Source organism: Anabrus simplex, chromosome 1 (genome assembly GCF_040414725.1).
Source record: "Anabrus simplex isolate iqAnaSimp1 chromosome 1, ASM4041472v1, whole genome shotgun sequence".
In the NCBI taxonomy this organism is placed as follows: domain Eukaryota; kingdom Metazoa; phylum Arthropoda; class Insecta; order Orthoptera; family Tettigoniidae; genus Anabrus; species Anabrus simplex.
In genome coordinates this window covers 1328814864-1328838632 of record NC_090265.1, presented here as the reverse complement: position 1 = coordinate 1328838632, position 23769 = coordinate 1328814864, and the positions used below count along the sequence as shown (strand labels likewise).

The following is a 23769-nucleotide window of genomic DNA, read 5'->3' as shown; positions in this document are numbered from 1 at the left end:
TTTAAGTACACTTGCGATAGAGAAATCTCTATTGCATGAACTGTCAAATTACCAGAGCTTCAGGAACCGCGTCATTGATACATTTGCAGAGAGAAAGGAGCGCTGCATACACTTGCTTTAAGGACGGTTTTAAGGTAAGCTTGAACAATATTCTTAGACTCCCCTAGTAATATAGCTAGCATCGCCACTGATATATATGCCTTGTGCTGATTGAACTTTAAAAAATGATATTTGTTTGTGGCGTCGATCTCTGTAGATCTTTTGCCACTACTTGCACCATATGATTTGAACCTGCGTGTAACTGTAATTGCGGAAATGTAGAGTGTTGAATGTGGGGAAAGGAACGTTAAAGACGACACAAACACCCAGTCCCCAGACCAGGGATATTATAATTTACAACTAAAAACCCCTGACCCGGCCGGGAATCGAACCCAGGGCCGCCGGGTGACAGGCGGACGCTTTGCTCCCTACATCGCGGGGCCGGATTGAACTTAGCGTCATTGCATTATTAATTCAGAGATCAGATAATCATTTAATTTTGGAGTACACGAGTAAATTATATGATTACGGATGTTAGATTTGATCTTCGAGATCTATTTCGACAAATTAAAGGTTATTTATTGTGTGATACTTTGTGATTTTCCTGACCCTGTGCTTTTTATATGAGATACTGTAATGGATTACAGTGGTCGATATTGCGAGTCATTTGAGTGGACTTAGTGAATTAATGGATTATTAATGGATGTGATAATAGTCCTCAGATAATTGAATTCTGACGTGTTTTTTGTGACGCCGTGATATTAGATGATTATTCGACATTTGAATGTCAGAGGTGATAAATAGTAGTGTCTTCGTGTACACGTGATCGTGGTTGCATTAGACAATTCTTTTAATAATAATAAGTCTTTCAGGTGTACTCCTAAATCCTGAATTCGTTACTGTGAAAATGAATTTATCCTGATGTGACGTTATTTAAAGTTGTCAAAATTTACGAGTGTATTTTTTGGCTATTTATCGAGGAATATTTGGATTATGGCATAGATTATTCCATGATTAATAACTTAAAATATGTGTTAGTTCAATTTCAAGCGTACTTGGCTCATAATCGCACGAACCCAGTACCAGGTGTTAAATTTCATGTTCATCATTTGCATAGCCACTTCGAAGTTATGTTGATTGGAGAGTGTGAGTACTGATTCATAACTTGTAGATGCTGTAGGTAGCTCTTCTGTATAGTATCCTTAGTAGTTAGATTGTAGAGTTGAGATATATTTGTATTTTTTGGAGATATTTGGAAGTGTGATTTAATTCAGATATGTATGTTATGCGATGTAGGCAGATCATTTGTGGCTTATGATCGACGTTGTCGTCCATATTCCAGCGTTGTTTAATTTTGGTTTTGGAAGAAATGTTATTTATTTCAGTTTATTTGAAGTGACCACTTAACGTTAAATGATAAATTACGTAATTATATAATTGATGATCATTCGGAAGAGATATATATATAGTTGACGTCTCGATTTAATTTTGACTACCTACTTTGAAAGCATATTCAAATAAAATTAAATTATAATAAAATTTCATATGTAAATTCCCACGATGTAATTTCAATCTAAACTTCATCATAAGAAAATTCAGTTCTGTGAATATTTAAATTTTATATTTCATTTTTCTGATTAAAATTCAATGTATTTTTCAGATTTGTTTGAGAATTTTACCTCGACAACCTCGTTTCTCCAGACTCAATTCATGTAATTGCTTAAAATCTACTAAAACGAAATTGTGATTATCCATCAATTCCGTTAGAATGATTAGGATAAATAATTTGCCTGTACCATCCCATTTGTTTGGAATATTTTTATGTTACTTCAAGAGCCTTAGTAAAAATTAACGTAGTGATCATCTTCATTATCACAGTTAGTCAGGATGGCAAGAAAATTTTCCTTTTCTATTGAATAAATGATGTAAAATTTCCATTGATATCGACGTTTTTTATTGCAGAACCTATCGTTATTATCCTGCCACTTGTGAATACTATAGCCATTTATGCCAAATCCTTACTGAGCACTCCTGGGGTGTCTCCTGCTCTCCGCTATTCCTAAACGGGCGCAATATATAGTCCGTAAGTTGTGTGAAAAGTGGTGTTAAGTATTTAGTAACTAGTGTACGTTGGAGGATGCCTTCAGTCAAAGGTGCACAAGAAAGACTGGCCAAATTTGAAGCGGCTATGAACAGGTTTGAGGCATGCCTAGAACTCTTTGATGGCTCCCAAGCCTCCAGCACAGCCAGCTCTGCTGGTAACTTCCTAGCTTCCTTGAGGGGGGAATTCATGAAATTTAGGTCCGCGATAAACAGTGAGCTCAGGTCGCTTAGAGATGAAATAAACAGTCTTGAAAATAAATTGGAGGAACATGACGAGCTACTGCATGAAGCAGAGCAGTGCAGCAGAGGAAACTGCTTGCTGACACATGGTATCGATGAGGAACCAAATGAAGACGTTTATAGAAAAGTGAAGGACGTGTTTTCCAAACATCTTGAGTTAGAAGTGCCCATGCAAGGGTTCGACAGAATCCCCTGAATTGGACAGCCTCAGAGGTCAGCAGCTGAGGTACTAACAGCGGGAAAGCGGCCGATTATCGTGAAGTTCGCTCGCTACGAAGAACGGGAACGCGTGTGGGGTGCTAAGCGCAAGCTCAAAGGCACGAAAATCTGATCACTGAATCGCTGACAAGGACACATAAGGAAATTTTATATTCTGCACGGGGCCGATTTGGCATATAGAATAAGTGGACGCTAGATGGTCGTATCGTAGTTCTGCTTTCAGACGGCACTAAGAAGATTATTACTGTAACATGAGCGCGGATTTGAAAACTTTAAAGTTTTAGTGGAATAAACGATAAAAACTATGTTTCTTGTTATTATCATTGTTGCAGTTGATCAGAAATAAAAACATATAGATATTTCAGGAATTTGGCTAACGAAATAAATTCTAACCGCGCATAGGTCCAACTTAGAGCTCTGGGAATAGGAATCCGTCAACAGAGACAGACAAATTCTAACATTCCGCCTGACGAAGTGAACGATTACTGTAGTAGAATAAATATTCAACCTACCCCAATTAACTGTACCGACAAACCGCCCTCCCCTCCAAACAATCCACCATTCACATTTCAGTGTCACTGAAAATCAGGTTAAAAAGGCTTTGTACTCGATTAAATCAAAGGATACAGGTGTAGATGATATTCCCTTTACTTTTATACATAATAATATTATGGGTGCTGTCCTACCTATATTGGCGCACATACTAAATTACCTACTGTTTAATAAACGGAACTTTCCCTACTGTCTGGAAAACAGCCAATATAATACCGGTACCTAAGAAATAAGACCCACAGCCACCCTCTGACTACCGTCATGTGTCCATACTCCCTGCGCTTTCTAAAGCCTTTGAACGTTTAGTATACGCACAAGTTCATGAATACCTAAATAAAAATGATCTTTTGGACCCCATGCAGTCTGGATTTAAGAAAGGCCATAGTACCGCGACAGCGCTTTTCAAGGTTACTGAATACATTAGAAATACTATGGACAAACGACTGCTCACTATACTTATCTTTCTTGACTTCAGTAGCGCCTTTGACACTATAGAAATTCAGGCAATTATAAAGAAAATGGAACTGCTAAATTTCGTCCCGGCTGCGCTTAAGTTTTTTAGTTCTTATTTGAGTAACCGTCGACAGCGTGTAACAGTAAACGACAATGCCTCTAAATGGAAAATGAATTTTAGTGGTGCCCCCAGGGCAGTATTCTAGGGCCCTTACTTTTCTGTATTTATACAATGACATACCGTCTATGATAGGTAACACACCACCTCTGTGCTGACGATCTTCAAATACATCGACACTGCAAGACTTCAGACTTAGGCGAAACAATACAAGATATTAACAATGACCTCCGACAACTCAGTATGATAGGTATAAGTATGCACAGCGAAATTCTCTTATACTAAACTCCACAAAATCTCAGGCAATCATAACTGGATCACGAAAAATGCTGAGCTGCCCGAGCAATGTCACAACCCCACCTATTCCTACAGAATGGTAACATTATTACCTATAGTAAAACGGTTAAAAATCTCAGCATAATTATGAATGAAACATTTGATTGGTCTGATCACACGAAAGAAACCCGCAAAAATATTTTTGGAGCGCTTCACCTTCTTAAACGGCAGAGGGATGTTTTTCCATTTGAGCTAAAGGCCAAACTAATACAGACACTGGTTCTCCCTATTCTTAATTATTGTGACGTTGTTTTAGTTGATATGGCAAGAGAAGAAACACGTAAACTTCAACAAGCACTTAATTCCTGCCTGTGATTTATTTACGACATCGGGTATAATGTTCATGTCACGCCATACTATCAGGCTCTCTCATGGCTGAAGTCTGATAAACGTCAGCAGCTACACATTTGAACGATTATGTTTAGAGTGTTAGCTGAAAATCAGCCACTGTACATTTCTTCTGCCGGCCCCGTAGTGTACGGATAGCGTGCTTGCCTCTTACCCGGAAGCCCAGGGTTCGATTCCCGGCCAAGTCAGGGATTTTTACCTGGACCTGAGAGCTGGTTCGAGGTCTACTCAGCCTACGTGATTAGAATTGAGGAGCTATCTGACGGTGAGATAGCGGCCCCGGTTTAGAAAGCCAAGAATAACGGCCGAGAGGATTCGTTGTGCTGACCACACGACACCCTCGTAATCTTCAGGCCTTCGGGCTTAGCAGCGGTCCATTGGTAGACCAAAGCCCTTCAAGGGCCGTAGTGCCATGGGGTTTGCTTTGGTTTGGTTTTGGTATATTTATACCATTTTATCATCATTTCACAACTTAAAATACTCGTTCGAGATCCTTTCTTTCTATGCCAGTGCACCACACAAATAAAATTAATAGATCATTTGTGGTGACCGGCGCCACATTATGGAATTCCCTGCCAGCTGAGGTCAAAAAAACTAGCTCTTTATAAAGATTTAAGGTCGCCTGCCGAGATTACCCGCTGAGGACAGCTGACCGAATGGTTGAAGTATGAATGTGTACGTGCCTGAGGATTAGTCAGTTTTGAGAGTTTTTAATATTAATTAGTTTTAATATTAATTTAGCTATTAATTTATTTAAATTCATTTTAATTCTATCGATTTACGTAGTTTTAACTATTTTAAGTATCTTAGCATTTTATTTAAGACTTTAATCAGTATGTGGTTAATTGTAAGACAGGGCCTCGAGCCCTAACTTCGCCACTGTGAAAAGGCACTGATAATAAATAAATAAATAAATAAATAAATAAATAAATAAATAAATAAATAAATAAATAAATAAATAAATAAATAAATAAATAAATAAATAAATAAATAAATAAATAAATAAATAAATAAATATTATTATTATTATTATTATTATTATTATTATTATTATTATTATTATTATTATTATTATTATTATTATTATTATTATTACTAGCATGTACCAGTGGCTTCGCCCTCGTGTATTAATTCAACCATTAGATTTTTTTAAATATTTTAATTTAAAAGCAAAATAAAAATCATTTTTAACGCATCATTTTTACATAAATTACACTGTCTACATATGTAAAACACCAGGCTGATTTTTTGTGACCGTGAGTTTGAGAGAACGGCTGAACCGACTGACATCGTAAAGCATTATGGCGAAAGCTCTTGGCCTGTAAATTTACAGAGTGTCTTTTAAATCATAAAAAACTTGCCGTGTATTTTTAAATTATTAAAGAAAATGTAGCATTCTGATTGGTCAAAGCGCTCGCCAGAACTTCAAGGCCGCGTGAACCGTGAGAGCGCTGAGGCATGTGGCACGATAGGGGAGGTTGAAGGGGGTAAGCACGTATGTGCAGTCAGACGTCTTTCTGGTCAGCTGTACTTCGTGAACAGGAATAGTCGCTGTTTTGCCGCCCAGCGGTTGTGAACAATATGCACACACACACACACACACACACACACACACACACACACACACACACACACACACACACACACACACACACACACACACACACACACACACTTCCTTTTATTATTATTATTATTATTACTATTATTATTATTATTATTATTATTATTATTATTAAACTATGGTTCTATTAAATCCTTAGTTATAATGAGACATCGTTATTTCATAGAAAATCGAGTGAGTGGCTGCGCGGTTTGGGTCACGTAACTGTCAGCCTGCATTCTGGAGGTAGTGGGTTCAAACCAAGTTGTCGGCAGCTATGAAGATGGTTTTCCGTGGTTTCTCATCTTCTCACTAGGCTGTACCTTAATTAAGAAAATACGAGTTGCAGTTTCTTCTTTAATATAAAATTATATATAATAAGACACTTGTATAAGAAATATATACATACCAGATGCCTTTGCTGGCAGAACCTAGTGTTTACAGTGCACTATGTCTTCTGGTATGGGCTAGAGCAATTTTGTTACTTTCATTGATCTGCCTCTGTCTTATCTTTGGCTTTGACAATATGGAAGTGACTGAGGTATGAGCGATGCTAGTAATGCCATTCCTTGTGCAGCCAGTCCCTGCTATGAATGGTGTGAAAATGTTGCTCATAGGATCGGTTGGTGCATGCATTTCAGTGGGCTTGGCAGACTATATGTAATAGCAACTTCTGGCTCAGTGAGGAAAGCAACGGGAAACTACCTCACTCCTCATTTCCCTAGTACACTTCTTCAGTGATGCCTAGACCATCTATGACAGCTGATGGCAGAGCTGTTGAGGATACAGCCAGCCTTAGGGCTGAAGACTGAACATACATACATACATACATATATACCAGCTGTTACCCACGGCTTCGCTCGTGAGGATTTGGTAAGTTGATAAAAAATAATTGTTCTTCGGTACTGCACTAACATATTGTTTGAAAATCCCTAAAGTATAAAAACTCACCGAAAAATTGCATTTCATTTACCCCAGAACCTCTTTGTAAACCACGTTTGTGGGTGTTACCGTGTTTTTGTGGTAGTTAGAGGTGAAAGAAGGTGCGGGGTGGTGAACAGGTCTCAAGCTACGAAAGTAAAATTAATTTAAAATTTAACAAGGTTATATTTTCTTTTCAAACTCAGAAATAACAAGAATGGCAGGTACAGAGTAGCAAGGCAACAAAGAGCAACAATAGTATTTACAAGTTTTGGGCTTCGGGCCCCGAACTTCCAATTCTCGAGCAGTTAGCCCGAATTTACATGTACATAAGGTTTAGCAAAGGGGCAGAAAACCCCAATCATGCCCAGGAGCACTTGCTCCGAATTACACAGTAATACCTCCTAGAGGCACGCAGAAACAAATTGCAAAAGAGCGATCCGCTCTCAAAGTTTTAAGCCTATCACAAGGCCACACCTAACTCTACTTTCAAGCTGTCCTCTAAGGACGTAAGCACATGGGTAAAATACCCAACCTACTGAGGTCTATTAAGCGATAAAAGGATAATTACATGACCTCTAAAATACCAAGTTGAGAGGAGGCGAACTGCACTCCTAATACATTTGCTTTTAAAACCTAATCTGGCTCTAGGCCACAAATGCAAGGGCTAATCCCATACTAAAGAGGTGACTTTAGAAAGAAACAAATTTACATAATGTTAAAGAAGAATAGGTTGAGAAAATAAGTCCACCTCAAAACAATATGAGTGGGAGCTCGAGAGGGTTAAGCACTCTCTATCCCAATATGTAGTTTAAAAGATAGAATAGATACAAGTTTCTTTACATTCTAAGGAAGGTTACATAATGGAAAAACTTCGGACCCGCCCCGAGAGTTAAACTGCTGAGCAAGCAAGAAAAGAAGTAATTAATCGGCCATTACCTGGTTGTTGACTGCCGCCGAAGAAAGAGGCGCTTCCCGCCCCCTGCAATGTACTTTACACACGAAAAGATGGAACAGAAGTGGCGCAGAGACCCTAAAATCAGCAGTTTATATACTCTCGCGGAAAGTTCGAGGCGTTTTAGGAAGGAAAACACCCGCCCACAATCTTTTTATTGGTGGTTAAAGAAAACCCCTACACAAGATGAAGAAGAAACACATCATTGGTGGAAAATTAATTTAAGAAATTCGGGATTGGCTAAATTCAAAACAAGGGGAAAGAAAGGGTTAATATTGCCAACTTAAACAATGACTGAAAGAAATTTAGCAAAGAACAAATTTTTGAAATTAAATTTTCTCCAAAAAAAAAAAAAAACAGTTCTTTCACTCCGCACTAGGGTGCACTATTGTTGATCTTCAGTAGTGTCCTCTAGAAGAGAAAGTTCACACTTCTTACTACAAGCAAAACAAAAATACGTCGAAAATGACACAGTTCAAAAACTCCAAAATTTCCAAGTAGTGACATCTTCTGAGAAAGTCGAAAACTAATACCGTAGATAAAGTTCAGACTTCCTCCAGCAGAGGAGTTTCAACTGGCGCAAATTTTAAATAAGCGGCGAGGAGGTGTACCGCCCGGTACAGACCTCCCCCCCCCCAAAGGTTCCTCCAGGGGTGACACAGGAAATTTGTTTGAAAACAAGGTCCAAGTTATAATGTGGATATGAAGATTGATTGCAGAAGCATTTATCGAAATGATTGAAATTTAGTTTGATTGTTTCAAATTTTTTTGTAGTAACAGCGGAAGTACTGTCTTAATGTTTGTAGAAGGTTGAATTGAGAAGGAAAACTTTAGTTTTAAAGTTGAGGAAAAATTTTCAAAGTCCACCAGATATTGTTGTTGAATTCTCAGGTGTAGTAATTGCTGATAGTAATTGTCCATGTAATTAATTAAATTGGATGGCCAGACCGGCCGCTGCAGCTTGTGTCCAGAGGAGGCCGCTCGGACCCCTCAAGTACCCTGAGATACCGCTCGCCCGCACTATGAGAGGAGTAGAGGTGTTGAAGCACGCCGCGCCCGCGGTGAACATATACAGGCTGCGGGCCAGTAGCAGGTCGTGCGCCGCACATCAGCCTTGGCCGGGAGGAGGGCTCCGGCTCGCCGTGCACATGTCGTCCTCGCTGGGGAAGAGGGGGCCCTTCCTCTATCCCAGTCGCAGCACGGCGCCGCGCGGCTGCGGGGGCACTGAAACATTAAAGCTAGGCGGCAGAATTGTTGGACCATCATCATTTTTTTGAGGGCACAGGCTTTGTGGAGAGGTTGAGGGGCCAGCGGCGTGCAGAAATTCATTTCAGATGCGAGCCACTGTGTGTAGTGGAGCAGGAGACGGGAGCGTGGCAATGGCAGGGATAGGATGGCAGTTTAACCGTGCGGGGAAGGTTTACAAAAACTTACATATGAAACAAAATATTATAGAAGGGGCAGAATGCCTTAAAAATGAAAACTCAAAAAAATATAACCTTCATATTCCTTTCACGATTATATGAAGCAAGTTAACCCAGAAATTACGCCGGTTTCACCTGTGACAGGTGAACCCTAAATATCCTCTCGGTGGCTGGATTGCTTAATAATAATGTGACCGGCGTAAGGAAATCTAGAATGATACACGGCCCATGAAATCTGGGGGCAAGCTTGCCCGCGGGAACAAAATTCTTGACCATCACCTGGTCACCTACCTTCAAATGGGTGGGTCTCCGTCCACGATCATATCTCTCACTAACCTTTTCATGAGAGACTTTAAGATTGGCTTTAGCCTTCTTCCAAAGATCTTTAATATTATCCGGATCTATTGTCTCGGGTAGAATGTCACTCAGAGACCAGAGGTTAGAGAGCGGCGTGTTGGGAACGAACTTGAACATCAAAGAAGCTGGAGTAAACTTGTGAGATTCATGAACCGCCGAATTCAAAGCAAAAGCTAACCAATGCAGGGACGTGTCCCACCTGGAATGATCTTCATGATGATAGGCAATAAGCGCGGACCTGAGATTACGATTAACCCGTTCAGCCAGAGATGGTTGAGGGTAATAAGCAGAAGTAGTTACATGAGAGATGGACAAGTCGAAACAGAATTTACGAAAAAGATTTGATGTGAACGCCTTAGCATTATCAGACACAATATATTGGCACGGACCAAAAGAAGCAAAAATAGAATTTAGGCAAGTAATGGTGGACTGAGCGGTAGCCAGCTTAGTCGGAAATAACCAGGAAAATCTAGTAAAGCCATCTACGCATACAAAGATAAACTTGTTAGCATTTCCCTTAGACTGGGGGAAGGGTCCTACATAATCAATATACAGGCGTTCCATGGGGCGCGACGCTTGATGTGAAGACAAAAGGCCTACCTTGGTGGACATGGTGGGTTTACTGAGCGAACAAGATTTACAAGCTTTTACAAGTTCACGGATTTCACCGTCCATACCCTTCCAGATGAACCTTTCACGAATCTTTTCACGAGTTTTAAAGATTCCAAGATGCCCCCCTAATGGGGTCTCATGATAGTACTTGAAGATCATAGGCACAAGAACAGCTGGAACGACAACCTTCATCATCTTATCATGCCTCGAAGGGCAACATAGAACACCATTCCTCAGAACATAAGGGACAACATGTTCCCCAGAAGAAAGGGTTTCCATTATCGGAGCCAGCGTCGGATCTTCACGTTGGTATTTCTCGATATCCCTAAAAAGCATGGGAGCATCTGTTAAGATGGCATTAACACCAGATAGTATGGACTCGGGAGGTGATGAACTGTCGACCAGTTCGTGGGTCTCGACGTCGTTGGAAAACATACGGCTGAGTCCATCAGCAACAACATTTTCGGTGCCTCGGATATGCCTGACATCGAATTGGAAGGCAGAAATACGGATGACCCAACGGGCTATACGGCCAGTACGACGCGGCCTACCTAAGACCCAGATTAAGGCTTGATTATCTGTCTCCAGGTCGAATTTGACATGTTCAAGATAGAGACGGAACTTTTCTAAGGCAAATAAGACTGCCAAACCTTCGAGCTCATAGATAGAATACTTGGCTTCTTGAGCCGACAAGGTCCTAGATGCATAGGCGATGGGTCGCCTCCCTAGTTCAGTCTCTTGAAGAAGGACTGCAGCTACTGCTGACGACGACGCGTCGGTTTGGACAATGAATTTCTTTGAGAAATCAGGCATAGCAAGGACAGGGGCATTACAGAGAGCTAATTTAAGATCTTCAAAAGCGGCTTGTTGAGAAGGTCCCCACTCGAATTTGATGCCTTTCCTACGAAGAAGGTTCAAGGGCGCCGCTCTATTAGCAAAGTTAGGAATGAACTTCCTGAAGAAATTCACCATTCCAATGAACCTGGCGATACCTTTGATGTCCTTAGGGGGTTTAAAATCACGGATGGCCTGTGTTCTCGAATGATCGACTGCAACACCATCAGGTGACACAATATGCCCTAGGAATGACATAGAGGGCTTAGCAAGGGCAACCTTGGACAACTTGACAGTTAACCCAGCCTTACGAAGGCGATCGAGAACTTCTCGCAGATGATCTAGATGTTCTTCAAAAGTCTCTGAAAATACGACGACATCATCCAAGTAGTGGTACAAGTACTCAAATTTGATGTCAGAGAAGACCCTATCTAGCAGCCTAGTGAGTACAGCTGCTCCCGTGGGGAGCCCGAAAGGCACGCGGTTGTATTCGTATAAATTCCAGTCCGTGGCAAACGCTGTAAGATGTTTAGACTCTTCGGCTAGAGGAATTTGATTGTAGGCTTGATTCAAGTCCAAGATGGTGAAGAACTTGGCCTTACGGAACCATGAAAAACAAGAATGAAGGTCGGGAAGGGGCACAGATTGTAACACCACCTTCCGATTGAGAGCCCTATAATCAATGACAGGCCTGAAGTCCCCCTGGGGTTTCGGGACTAGAAAAATAGGCGACGAATACCGACTTAGAGGGCCTAATAATACCATCCTTCAACATCTGATCGATGATTTCTTTCAGAGCCTTCATTTTAGGTGGAGATAGCCTATAAGGTGGAAAACGGACAGGCATCGAATCCGTGACCTCAATTTTGTATTCGATAAGGTCAGTAACACCAAGAGTATCAGAGAACACCTCTGGAAACGACTGACACAACTTACGAATACTATCAGCCTGCTCCTCAGGTAGATGTCTAAGGTCTAACAACATCTCATCCTGGGTAGGCGAAATAGATGAACATGATACAGAATTACATTTCAATAATGGGATTTTACAATTAAACGCAAATTTGAAAGAGCACGACCTACTCTGGAGATCGAGCACAAGACCAGTGTAGGAAATGAAGTCAGCTCCCAATATAATGGGGCAAGACAAGTGCTTGGCCACAAACAATTTGATTTTCCATGTAAATTTAAAAATACGAATTTTGACCTGTAAAGAACCTAGAATTTCTAATGGGGATGAATTAGCCGAAACATATTGAACAGGAGATGAGTCATAGTCAGGTAGTTTACAAACAGATTTCAATTTTGCATACCATTCGGCCGAAATAATAGAACAAACACTGCCTGAATCTAATAGAGCTGTTATAGGTTCGTTATTTACCTCAATTTTGAGAAAGGGGACCGGTGCGGGGGTATCCACCGCAATCCTAAGACACTTTTTAGGGCATTCAAAAGATGAATTTGAAGACTGGTCGTTCCCTGAATTTTCGACCTGTTTACCAGGGGCTGAGCCTCGGGAAGAAGGATTAGTCGACTCAGCCGAAGCCACTAGTCATTTTTTATTATTGGCATTGTTGGAATTTACACCGGAAGTTGAGCAGGAGGGGGTGCTATTTGAATTTGGGCAATTCTTGGCGATATGTGAGAAAGCCCCACATTTAAAACAGCCTTGTGATGAACCAGCTCCATTATTTGCCCTACTAGATTTGATCAATGGACACTTGTTCCTCAGATGGTCAGGCGACCCGCAAGCGTAACATTTACGAGGAGTGACTGATCGGCGAGGTGGAGGCCGAGTATTACTAAAGGAAGGTGGGGGTTCTTTCGCGACACGCAAGGAATCGGCGTATCTAACCCCTTCCGCTGAAACGGCCAATGCTTCAAGTTCCGAGAAGGTTTGCGGGCACGCCGCGAAACACAAATATGACCTATAGGATGGTGAAATTCCTTCTACAATAGCCTGTACAATCTGGTCTTCAGGAAAATGAAGAGCAAACACCCTAGTATAGAATTTAATATCTTGGATAAAGTCTGCCAAGTTTTCATCCAAACGCTGTACACGATAATAGTACTTCTGAATAAGGGAGGACCTGGCCCTAGCCGGGATGAAGTTAGCTAGCAAGTGGGCGTGGAAATCCTCAATAGATGATTGCTCGGCAATGGCTCTTACTATTTTGTCAGAGAGAATGCCAATTGCATAGGGATAGATAATTTGCAAAATTTGACATGGAGAAAGAGAAAACACAAGGGCATGATCCTGAAATTCAACTAAAAATCTTAAAAAGGAAATTACTTCACTGGTGGTATTAACGGAAAACTTAGAGATACCTCTGAGCAACATTGCCAATGGATGAGGCAAACTGCTGAACCCGGGTGACATAGTAGGTAAAGGTTTCAGTGGCAAGGAAGTTAATTCAGAACGTACATTTTTTAATGAGTTACGGCGTTCAGACTCGTCCAATGGGGCAGAGGTTGTTTGAGCAGCGATGGTTTTCCTATTTACTTCTCCCTTAGGAGGCTCTTCCTCGCTACCTACATTCACTGTGGTGGGTAGATCGCTTTTGGGAGGAACCTCCCCAGTTAACAATTGAGTGACCTTGCTAGATAATTCAGAAATATTTTCAAGCAGCGTACTAGCTTCCTTCTTCTGAACGTCATTCAACTTTAGAGACAACAGATCGTTAACTCTATTTGAAAAATGAAACAGCCTGGCTTGCACACGCTTAATTTGATTAGGAGAAGGATCATTTTCATCAAAAAAACTAACTACCGATGCTAGCCCAGTAATATTCTCGACGATCGTGGAAAGAGAGTCGTCAATTTCTTTCTCTCCCAAGGTGGGGATGGAAATGGGCAAATCAAGGGACTCTCTAAGCTTATTTGTGTCTACTGCAACCGTGCCTCCAGATTGCACATTTCTGACAGTTAACTCATAGATCAACTCCTCTTTGCGCAAATAGTTAAGATGGAGAACATCGCGAGGGCCGGGCATGATGACAGAACAATTTTGAAAAACTCAAAAAATTCCAGCAACTGAGAAAATTGTTAGAGTTCGGAACAAAACAATGTTTAGCCGTCAAAAGTGGCTAAATTGAGACCCATTCAACCACGCTCTGCTACCACTTGTTACCGTGTTTTTGTGGTAGTTAGAGGTGAAAGAAGGTGCGGGGTGGTGAACAGGTCTCAAGCTACGAAAGTAAAATTAATTTAAAATTTAACAAGGTTATATTTTCTTTTCAAACTCAGAAATAACAAGAATGGCAGGTACAGAGTAGCAAGGCAACAAAGAGCAACAATAGTATTTACAAGTTTTGGGCTTCGGGCCCCGAACTTCCAATTCTCGAGCAGTTAGCCGGAATTTACATGTACATAAGGTTTAGCAAAGGGGCACAAAACCCCAATCATGCCCAGGAGCACTTGCTCCGAATTACACAGTAATACCTCCTAGAGGCACGCAGAAACAAATTGCAAAAGAGCGATCCGCTCTCAAAGTTTTAAGCCTATCACAAGGCCACACCTAACTCTACTTTCAAGCTGTCCTCTAAGGACGTAAGCACATGGGTAAAATACCCAACCTACTGAGGTCTATTAAGCGATAAAAGGATAATTACATGACCTCTAAAATACCAAGTTGAGAGGAGGCGAACTGCACTCCTAATACATTTGCTTTTAAAACCTAATCTGGCTCTAGGCCACAAATGCAAGGGCTAATCCCATACTAAAGAGGTGACTTTAGAAAGAAACAAATTTACATAATGTTAAAGAAGAATAGGTTGAGAAAATAAGTCCACCTCAAAACAATATGAGTGGGAGCTCGAGAGGGTTAAGCACTCTCTATCCCAATATGTAGTTTAAAAGATAGAATAGATACAAGTTTCTTTAAATTCTAAGGAAGGTTACATAATGGAAAAACTTCGGACCCGCCCCGAGAGTTAAACTGCTGAGCAAGCAAGAAAAGAAGTAATTAATCGGCCATTACCTGGTTGTTGACTGCCGCCGAAGAAAGAGGCGCTTCCCGCCCCCTGCAATGTACTTTACACACGAAAAGATGGAACAGAAGTGGCGCAGAGACCCTAAAATCAGCAGTTTATATACTCTCGCGGAAAGTTCGAGGCGTTTTAGGAAGGAAAACACCCGCCCACAATCTTTTTATTGGTGGTTAAAGAAAACCCCTACACAAGATGAAGAAGAAACACATCATTGGTGGAAAATTAATTTAAGAAATTCGGGATTGGCTAAATTCAAAACAAGGGGAAAGAAAGGGTTAATATTGCCAACTTAAACAATGACTGAAAGAAATTTAGCAAAGAACAAATTTTTGAAATTAAATTTTCTCCAAAAAAAAAAACAGTTCTTTCACTCCGCACTAGGGTGCACTATTGTTGATCTTCAGTAGTGTCCTCTAGAAGAGAAAGTTCACACTTCTTACTACAAGCAAAACAAAAATACGTCGAAAATGACACAGTTCAAAAACTCCAAAATTTCCAAGTAGTGACATCTTCTGAGAAAGTCGAAAATTAATACCGTAGATAAAGTTCAGACTTCCTCCAGCAGAGGAGTTTCAACTGGCGCAAATTTTAAATAAGCGGCGTGGAGGTGTACCGCCCGGTACAGTGGGGTTGCCTTTTTTTGGGTTAAGATGACCAGGCTACTGGCAGAGCTAAATCTGGTATATGCGACATGGAACTCTACATGTAAGAAACAGTCCTCTTTTAAGTCGAAAAATCGTCGCCATAAGACCTATTTCTGTCGGTGCGACGTAAAAACATATATCAATAACAATAAAAAATTAAGTCGAAAAAAGAGTTTCTTTATTTCTAAAGGAGATTTCAAATACCAATTTTCACGTCTGTAACGTCTTAGTTTTCGAGATATAAGTATCCTCATAAAGAAAATTCAACTCCTTCACTTATTTTCGATCTCCAGCTTAAGTTGAAAAAAAAGCATGTTTTCTTTATTTTTAAAGGGGATTACAATACCAATTTTCACGTCCATAAAATGTTAAGTTTATGAGGTATACTGTAAATATACTCATTTTAAAAACTGCCCTACTCCTTGGCTGAGTGGTCAGCGTTGAGGCCTTCGATTCACAGGGTTCCGGGTTCGATTCCGAGCTGGGTTGGAAATTTTAATCGCGTGTGATTAATTCATCTGGCTTGGGGACAGGTTGATTGTGTTTCATATTCACTCAACACACCACATTACCAACCACAACAGGAACACGCAATAATAATTACATCCCTACACACGGGGTTGACGTCAGGAAGGACATCCAGCCGTAAACCAGGGTCAAATCCACATGTGCGGCACAGTTCGCACCCGCGACCCCACAGGAGTGGGAAAAGCGGTAGAAGAAGATAATTTTATAAATTAACCCGCTGTTTTTTATTATTTCCCCCCTTTAGTGGATTTTCCAAAAAAAAAAAGTGTGCTCATTTATTTTTAAAAGAGTTTCCATGTACCAGTTTTAACGTCTGTAACATCTTCAGTTTGTGAGATATGTGTATCCTCATATAAATAATTCAACTCCTTCCTCACTTCTTTTCACCCCCCGCACTCCCCCCTTAAGTGCATTTTCTGAAAACAAAAATTTGTGCTCTTTTATTTTTAAAGGAGGTTCCAAATATCAATTGTCATGCCAGTAACATGTTAGGTTATTGTGATATATTGTAGACTAGCAAATGCACCTGTGCTTCGTACGGTATTCTACATTGTATTCGGATATCGAAATAACTACTGTACATGCAGTAAATAAGATTGTTTTAAAATTGCATGTCCCTTAGCGTTATCTGAGAAACAGCATGGAGAGCTCCCCATATGTTGTTTCCAATGTAAAGTGTTTGTTGCAGATTTGTGATCATAACGGCAGGCTCACTTGCCTACTGCCATTCACAATTGAGTTGGGAAGTTTACATTATAATTTCAGGCCCCATTCCCTACTGCGTGGTCACAATTGATTTGGAGAGTTGTCGTTACAATGGTAGGCCCCTTTCCTACTTCCGGACAGATTACAGTTAAGGAGTTTTTATTATAATGGCAGGCAACTTCCCTACTACCAGTCGAAACTGAGTTGTGCAGTTTTCATTGTAATGACAGGCCCCTTTCCCTACTGCCAGCCAACTTACTGCCAGTCACACCAAGTTGGTGAGTTTCCATTAAAATATCAGGCCACTATGCCTAATGCCAGTCATATATGGGTACACTTATTTATAATGGCGGGTACCCTTGCCTACAGCCAAACACAATCGGGTAGGGGAGTTTTAAACAAAACTGCATGCTCCCTTGTCTTCTGCAAGTCAAATCGAGAAGTGAATTATTCATTACAATGGAAGGCCTTCCTTACTAATGCCAGTTACACAGGAGTTGGAGAAGGACCCCGTTCCTACTGCCAGTCAAAGTCGGTGTGGAGAGTATTGATTACAATAGCAGGCACACCCTTTCTCGATCGCTACAAATCGACATCAATGAATATATATAGATCGACATGCGAAAGTATATGCATACTTACCCAGGGGTGATGACACGGCCGGGCAGTAGCGGTAGATGTTCTTAATTTTAGTTCTTGTTTTTACTTTAGGATTAGATTATAGGGTTACAGGGTTGGTCCTTACATGTGGACTGGTCATCCGCCCATGTAAGAGGCCGCTTAGTTGATTTATTTGGAGTGTTTATAGATCTGTTTATAATTGTTTAGTTTCGTTTGTTTTAATGGTTCTTTCTGTTTCATGTAGTGGCAACTTAATAGATTTAGTCTAGGGGTGGTGCCTTGCATGGAGACTGGTATCCCGCTCGTGTGGGGGACCACCAAGTTAGTTGTTAGATTATAGGGTTGCAGGGTTGGCCCTTACATGTGGACTGGTCATCCGCCCATGTAAGAGACCGCTCAGTAGATTTAGTTGGTGTGTTTATAGATCTGTCTATAATTGTTTAGTTTCGTTTATTTTAATGGTTCTTTCTGTTTCTTGTAATCTGGCAATGTGAACATGTATCTTGGGCGAACAGCCTGTAATGTTCAATAAATTACTATTACTATTACTATATGCATACTTACAATATTGCAGACCTTCATTTACATATTAACTCCTACTAACCGGTACGTCATATCGACAAAGAATTGTGTCGTAAGACGCCGGATTTAGCGGCCTAAATGGCTGGTCATATGATATCTCATCTATTCATGGGTCAGATTGAGTTAGAAACGTTGGATAGGGTAAAATTTGTGTAAGATTATCTCACATTGGATTATATTCGGATAATTATGTGACAGCTACATACATAGCATTTGGCTCACATATGGCTACTGGGTGGGCCAATTTTCTTGTGGAGTTTGATGATTCTGTCTTTCCTATAAGTGGTTGAAAGTATGAACTATGCTTTGAAAAGTCCAAATTTACTTAACATCGCGAACTAGAGAAAAATCAAACGTATAAGGGATACAGATACGACAACAAGTCGTAAGACCAAGGTTGTAGATCACTCCAAATTGAGTGGAGATTGTACCATCCGTCATGTGATAGGACTTCCCGTTCATCCCACGAAATACCTCGAAACGAAGGTCTGCACCATCGTTTACATAGCTTTCATATTTCGGCATTCTTCGGGGTAAAAAGTGAAAAATTTAAAGATCTTGGAAGTGTTCCGTCTGTTATAGGCTAAAACGTATTATTTTGCAAAGTTTCAATTTTCTTGTTCGTCTGGCAGATCATGCCGTATTCTGGATTTTGGGCTAGGAAGGTAAATATTAGGACTTTCAGGAAACTAATCAAAAAACATGCAGATGGTCAATATTACCCCTTAAATGGATAGCTGTATGAAAATTTCGCCAAAATAGTCAATGTACAGGAACACATTCGTTACGATTTTATTTATATAGATAGATAAGCTATCTGCTCCACGTACAACACCTTTTTGGCTATGTCCGCTGGACTTAACCTGCAAAACCGACCGTTCATGATATCTACCTTATTAATCCTCCTATCGAAAAAATGCACATGAAGAGAAAGTTTTAGAAATGGACTTCCATCAAGTTTGGTCGATTTCCAGTCAGTTTGGTCTTGTACTGTATATATTGTGGAAGAGTAAAATCTCCATTTCGGTTCCCTATAAACCGCCAGTCCATTCTGGTAACATGAAATGTTATTGACCTTTAAAACCTACCTTTGGATAGGTGGATGCTAAATATAAAGTTTGGTTCAAATATCTTCAGTAGTTTTCAAGTTACAAAAGAAATACGCTTTACACGCACCCGCTCGTGAATTAAGTCCGGTGGGACTTGTACAGAAGAACGGTCCGTTAATGATATCTCCCTTATCAATCCTCGTATCGAAATGATGCACATGAGGAAAAAGATATAGAAATTAATTTCCATTAAGGCAGGTAGATTTCCATTAAGTTTGGTTGTGAATATTTTGTGGGAGTGCAAAATCACGGTACCGGTTTCGTATAAAACCTCAGTCAGTTCAGGGATTTAGAAACATTATTTACCCTAAAATGAAGGTGAATTCTAAATATGAACTTTGGTGGAAATATATCCAGTAGTTTCCAAACAAACAAACAAACAAACAAACAAACAAACAAACAAACAAACAAACAAACAAACAAACAAACAAACAAACAAACAACCAACCAACCAACCAACCAAACAAACAAACAAACAAACAAACAAACAAACAAACAAACAAACAAACAAACAAACAAACAAACAAACAAACAAACAAACACCAATGCTAAAAATATGCAGAGGATGCGGATTACTCTACGGAAATTTAGCCAATATAGTCAATGTACAGACAAACGGTCGTTACGATTTTATTGATATAGATAAGCATGGAGACTATAGAAGTACAGACCTTTATTTCGAGAGTTACGGTACTGTTTTGAAACTGGACGACATATCTACAAACGGACTTCACCATCAGACGCCCCTTTCAGTGTTCTACATGGTTGGTACTATGACATCTTCTCGTATCTCCTATATTTATGTGTTAGATTCAGTCATTGAATGGGGTGAAATTTTGTACAGTTTTCACATACGTCGTACTTTATATTTTTGTTCCTCATATGACAGCTAGAATCATAAAATTTGGCTATCACATGGCCACTGGTCATGTCAATGTGCGTGCCGAATGTCATGATTCTCTCTTTCCTATACGTGTGCCAAATGATAACATATACTTGTAAAAGTACAAAATTAACTTGAAATCGAGAAATGTAGCTCTATTTAACGTATAAGGGATAGAAATACGACAAAAAGTCATACGACCAAAATTGTAAATCTCTCAAAAATGGAAGGCGATTTTGCTTTCTGATTTGTGATACGACTTACCGATTAGCCACCAATTATTCTGAAACGAAGGTCTGCACCGTCGTTAAAATTGCATTTCGATACTTCCCGGGGCCAAAAGTAATACATTTGCATAGCTTAGAATATTTTCTCAAAGAAAAGAGTGTCCAGCTTTCGGAATTAGCACTCGCATACATACGAAGTAATTAAGGAAGAAAATAATACAGTTAAGAAAGTTGAAATTAATAGAAAATGGATTATAACCGAGGACAGCTGGATGACGACAAATATGTAAATACCAGGTGAATGTATTAGAAAATGAAATGCCCCTCAGTAATTTATGCTGGTGTGAGTTATGGATATAAGAAAGCGGTAACAGAGGAGAAATTTAGGCCCAGGGATTCATAGGTAAACAGATAAGAAGATGACTAATGGTGTTATTACTTAAGCTATTCGAGGACGGTTATAACCTCCAACGATATTCCACCAATATCCCGCAGAATGGCCGATTGACGCCTCTCTTGCTTTCTACCCAATGAACAACCACGAATTTACAGGAATGATGACGAAAATGGTAATACGTTATTTCCCTGCTGGCAAGGAGTCAGAGACGTTGCCATGGTAACCTGTAGGTTCGTTGTCGGTCTGCCGGTCACTCAATGCAGAGCATGATACCCGCAGAAAATTGTATTTTTTTCTGTCATTTGAAGAGTAAGGTAAATTATGAATATAACCAAAGTTGTTTAAAATGAAGAGACGTTTCACGTACGGTCCACGGAGTTTACAAAAATCAATAGTATAAGAGAAAATGGAGGAAAACCGTTTTGGTTTTCCTACAAAACCCCCGTCCGTTCAAAGATTTTAAAATAATCATCATCATCCCCGGGATAATTATAATCTAAATATGAAGTTTAGTTGATATTTAAACAGCCGTTTCACTGTGATGGTGGAACAAACAAACAAACATACACGAAAAATAAAAACCACCGATTCGGACTTGAGTTGACCTAAAAGGGATGAATAGGTGAAAAATTGGCAAAACAAAAGAAATTACAGACAGCGGATCCCCTACAACTTTATTTATATAGATAATCTTGCTGCTGTAGGAATCCTGGAGCTGACGTTGCCATGGTTACGGCAGTTCATTTCGTTATGCGATTCCTAGAGCAGGGGTAGTATGGTGCCAATATCTCCATAACTGTTGGTTTTAGGCCCGCAGGGTTTACCGAGTTTTGTTCCTTGCGTCAAGGGGCTTGAATTGAGCTTTGCCTCGTCCTTGTATGACAAATTCGATATTTCGCCTATATTAGCCTAGTATTCTTATATCTTCGCCCCCCCCCCTGCCACCCCTATAGAATTGCTTTGAAAACAAAATACAGCCCATGGCCCTCAGAAATAATGAATATTTACATTAGTAAAATAATTTTTAGAATCGATCCATTAATTCCTGAGATTAGCCGTTACATACAAACAAACTTTACCTCTTTTTATATTAGTATAGATACAATAAAATAAATTCACATACAGTTTTGTACAAGAAATCCATCTTTCTCTTTGGCAAATTTCTTGATTACTTTCATATTAACGTCCAGGAGTTCACAAGTAAATTTACTCTCCATGGATAATACTGAAAGGGTACCGAATCTTTCTTGGAGATTTGAATTTCTGAGAAATATTTTCACTAATTTAAGCATTGAAAAACTTTTCTACCCAATTTTCAGAAGCTGTAAACATTCTCCAATGGTTTCAATCAAGTGATTGTCATTTATGAACGAGTACAATGTCACAGCTTCCGACGTACGTCCGAAATCATTCCTACAATAAACCACTCCCAATTCTGTGCGTAGCGTTTTGGAATCCAGGAACAAGAGGAATTAAGAGGACAAATTGGAGCAAATAATTTACCAAGAGAGCGCATTTTAAAGTGTTCCTAACTGCGCTTTCTCAAGCGAGTGTCTCTAACGCTCTACTGTTAGAAAGCGTAAGAAATGCCACTTCATATCCGAGGACAGCTAGTCTGGGATAACCGGGTGAATTGGCCGTGAGGTTAGGGGCGCGCGGCTGTGAGCTTGCATCCGGGAGATAGTAGGTTCGAGTCCCATTGTCGGCAGCTCTGAAGATAGTTTTTCCATGCTTTCCCATTCTCACACCAGGCTGTAACTTAATTAAGGCCACGGCCGCTTCTTTCCCACTCCTAGGCCTTTCCTATCTGTTCGTCGCCATAAGACATATCTGAGTCAGTGCGATGTAAAGACAATTGTAAGAAGAAAAACCTCTCGGATAAATTCATCCTCGAAAACATCGTCTTCGTCGACTCTCCTATCTTACCAAAAATTCCGCATCTCCATCAGTTGATCGACAATCGTGGTCAGAATCATATCAAACAAGGAATACTTGTTAAACATAACCATGTTTTAATGTAGGTCTTGTCCGTGACTGTGAATTCGTTATGAAATAATTAATACCGTTACCAGTCACAATTTTTTACTAAGCTGTATTCCACAACGCGTTTCAGAGTTTACACTGGATCTTCAGGTGGTGAAATGGTGGCATTCATCGTTGCTCTATTTGAAGCACAATTGCTTTCAAAGAATATAATTTCATTTCCAACTTGTTTGATATCATTTAAGAAAAGACTAGGTAAAGAAACGGTAGATAATCCATTTTAAATAACTTTCTTGACTGTAATCAACTCCCTGAAGACAATATGGAGGTGCATTTTGACCGAAGGGCTCACTAGGACTTCACTTTCTTATAGCGGTCTGATTTTCTATTAGTTGTCATATGAAACTTCTGGGTGCGGTACAAGATGTGATTAGAACTACCTTTAGCCCAGACAGTTTGCTAGCTAGGCTAACATTCATCCAGTACACTTTAAATGACTTAATTTCCATCAATAACCAAGTTGTACTCACCTCGGTCAACTCCATATCTTGACGTAAGATCAACTACACTCGACACTGTGTCATCTAGGAAGTTTAAATAGCAGTAGTTCTGATCAGGGGATTCCTATAGAAGCAATATTCAGCGTTTGCTGCTTCTAGTAAAAAGTTCATGACCCTTTAGATAAACGAAAGATGATCCATGTTTACATTACATAATAGCGATAGGATAGCTATAAACAAGGCGATAGGAAATGGTAAACAACAGACTGACTGTGAAGTAATTCAAGATGACATTATGAATATGGTGACTCTTAGAGGAACTCGCAGCCTGTTTATCTAGTTCACCTGTTAACAACCCCTCTCTAATGTTTGGAATAGTGGTATCTGCATCTTACAAATCTCAGAAGGTCTAAGTGAATGAGCATTTCAGAACTCACAGCCATCATCATCATCATCATCATCATTCTTCTTCTTCTTCTTCTTCTTC

At 39.9% G+C, this 23769-nt stretch overlaps 1 protein-coding gene across 1 annotated transcript in view; it reads right to left on the bottom strand.

The window, feature by feature from the left end:
* LOC136878636 (hemolymph lipopolysaccharide-binding protein) overlaps window positions 1-23396 on the bottom strand; it is a 121710-nt gene extending 98314 nt beyond the window's left edge. The window contains exon 1 of the mRNA XM_067152096.2: window positions 23313-23396. Coding sequence (XP_067008197.2) covers window positions 23313-23327 — 15 coding nt within the window. The 5' untranslated portion in view covers window positions 23328-23396. The remainder of the gene's footprint in view (window positions 1-23312) is intronic.
* Between the last annotated feature and the right edge of the window lie 373 nt (window positions 23397-23769).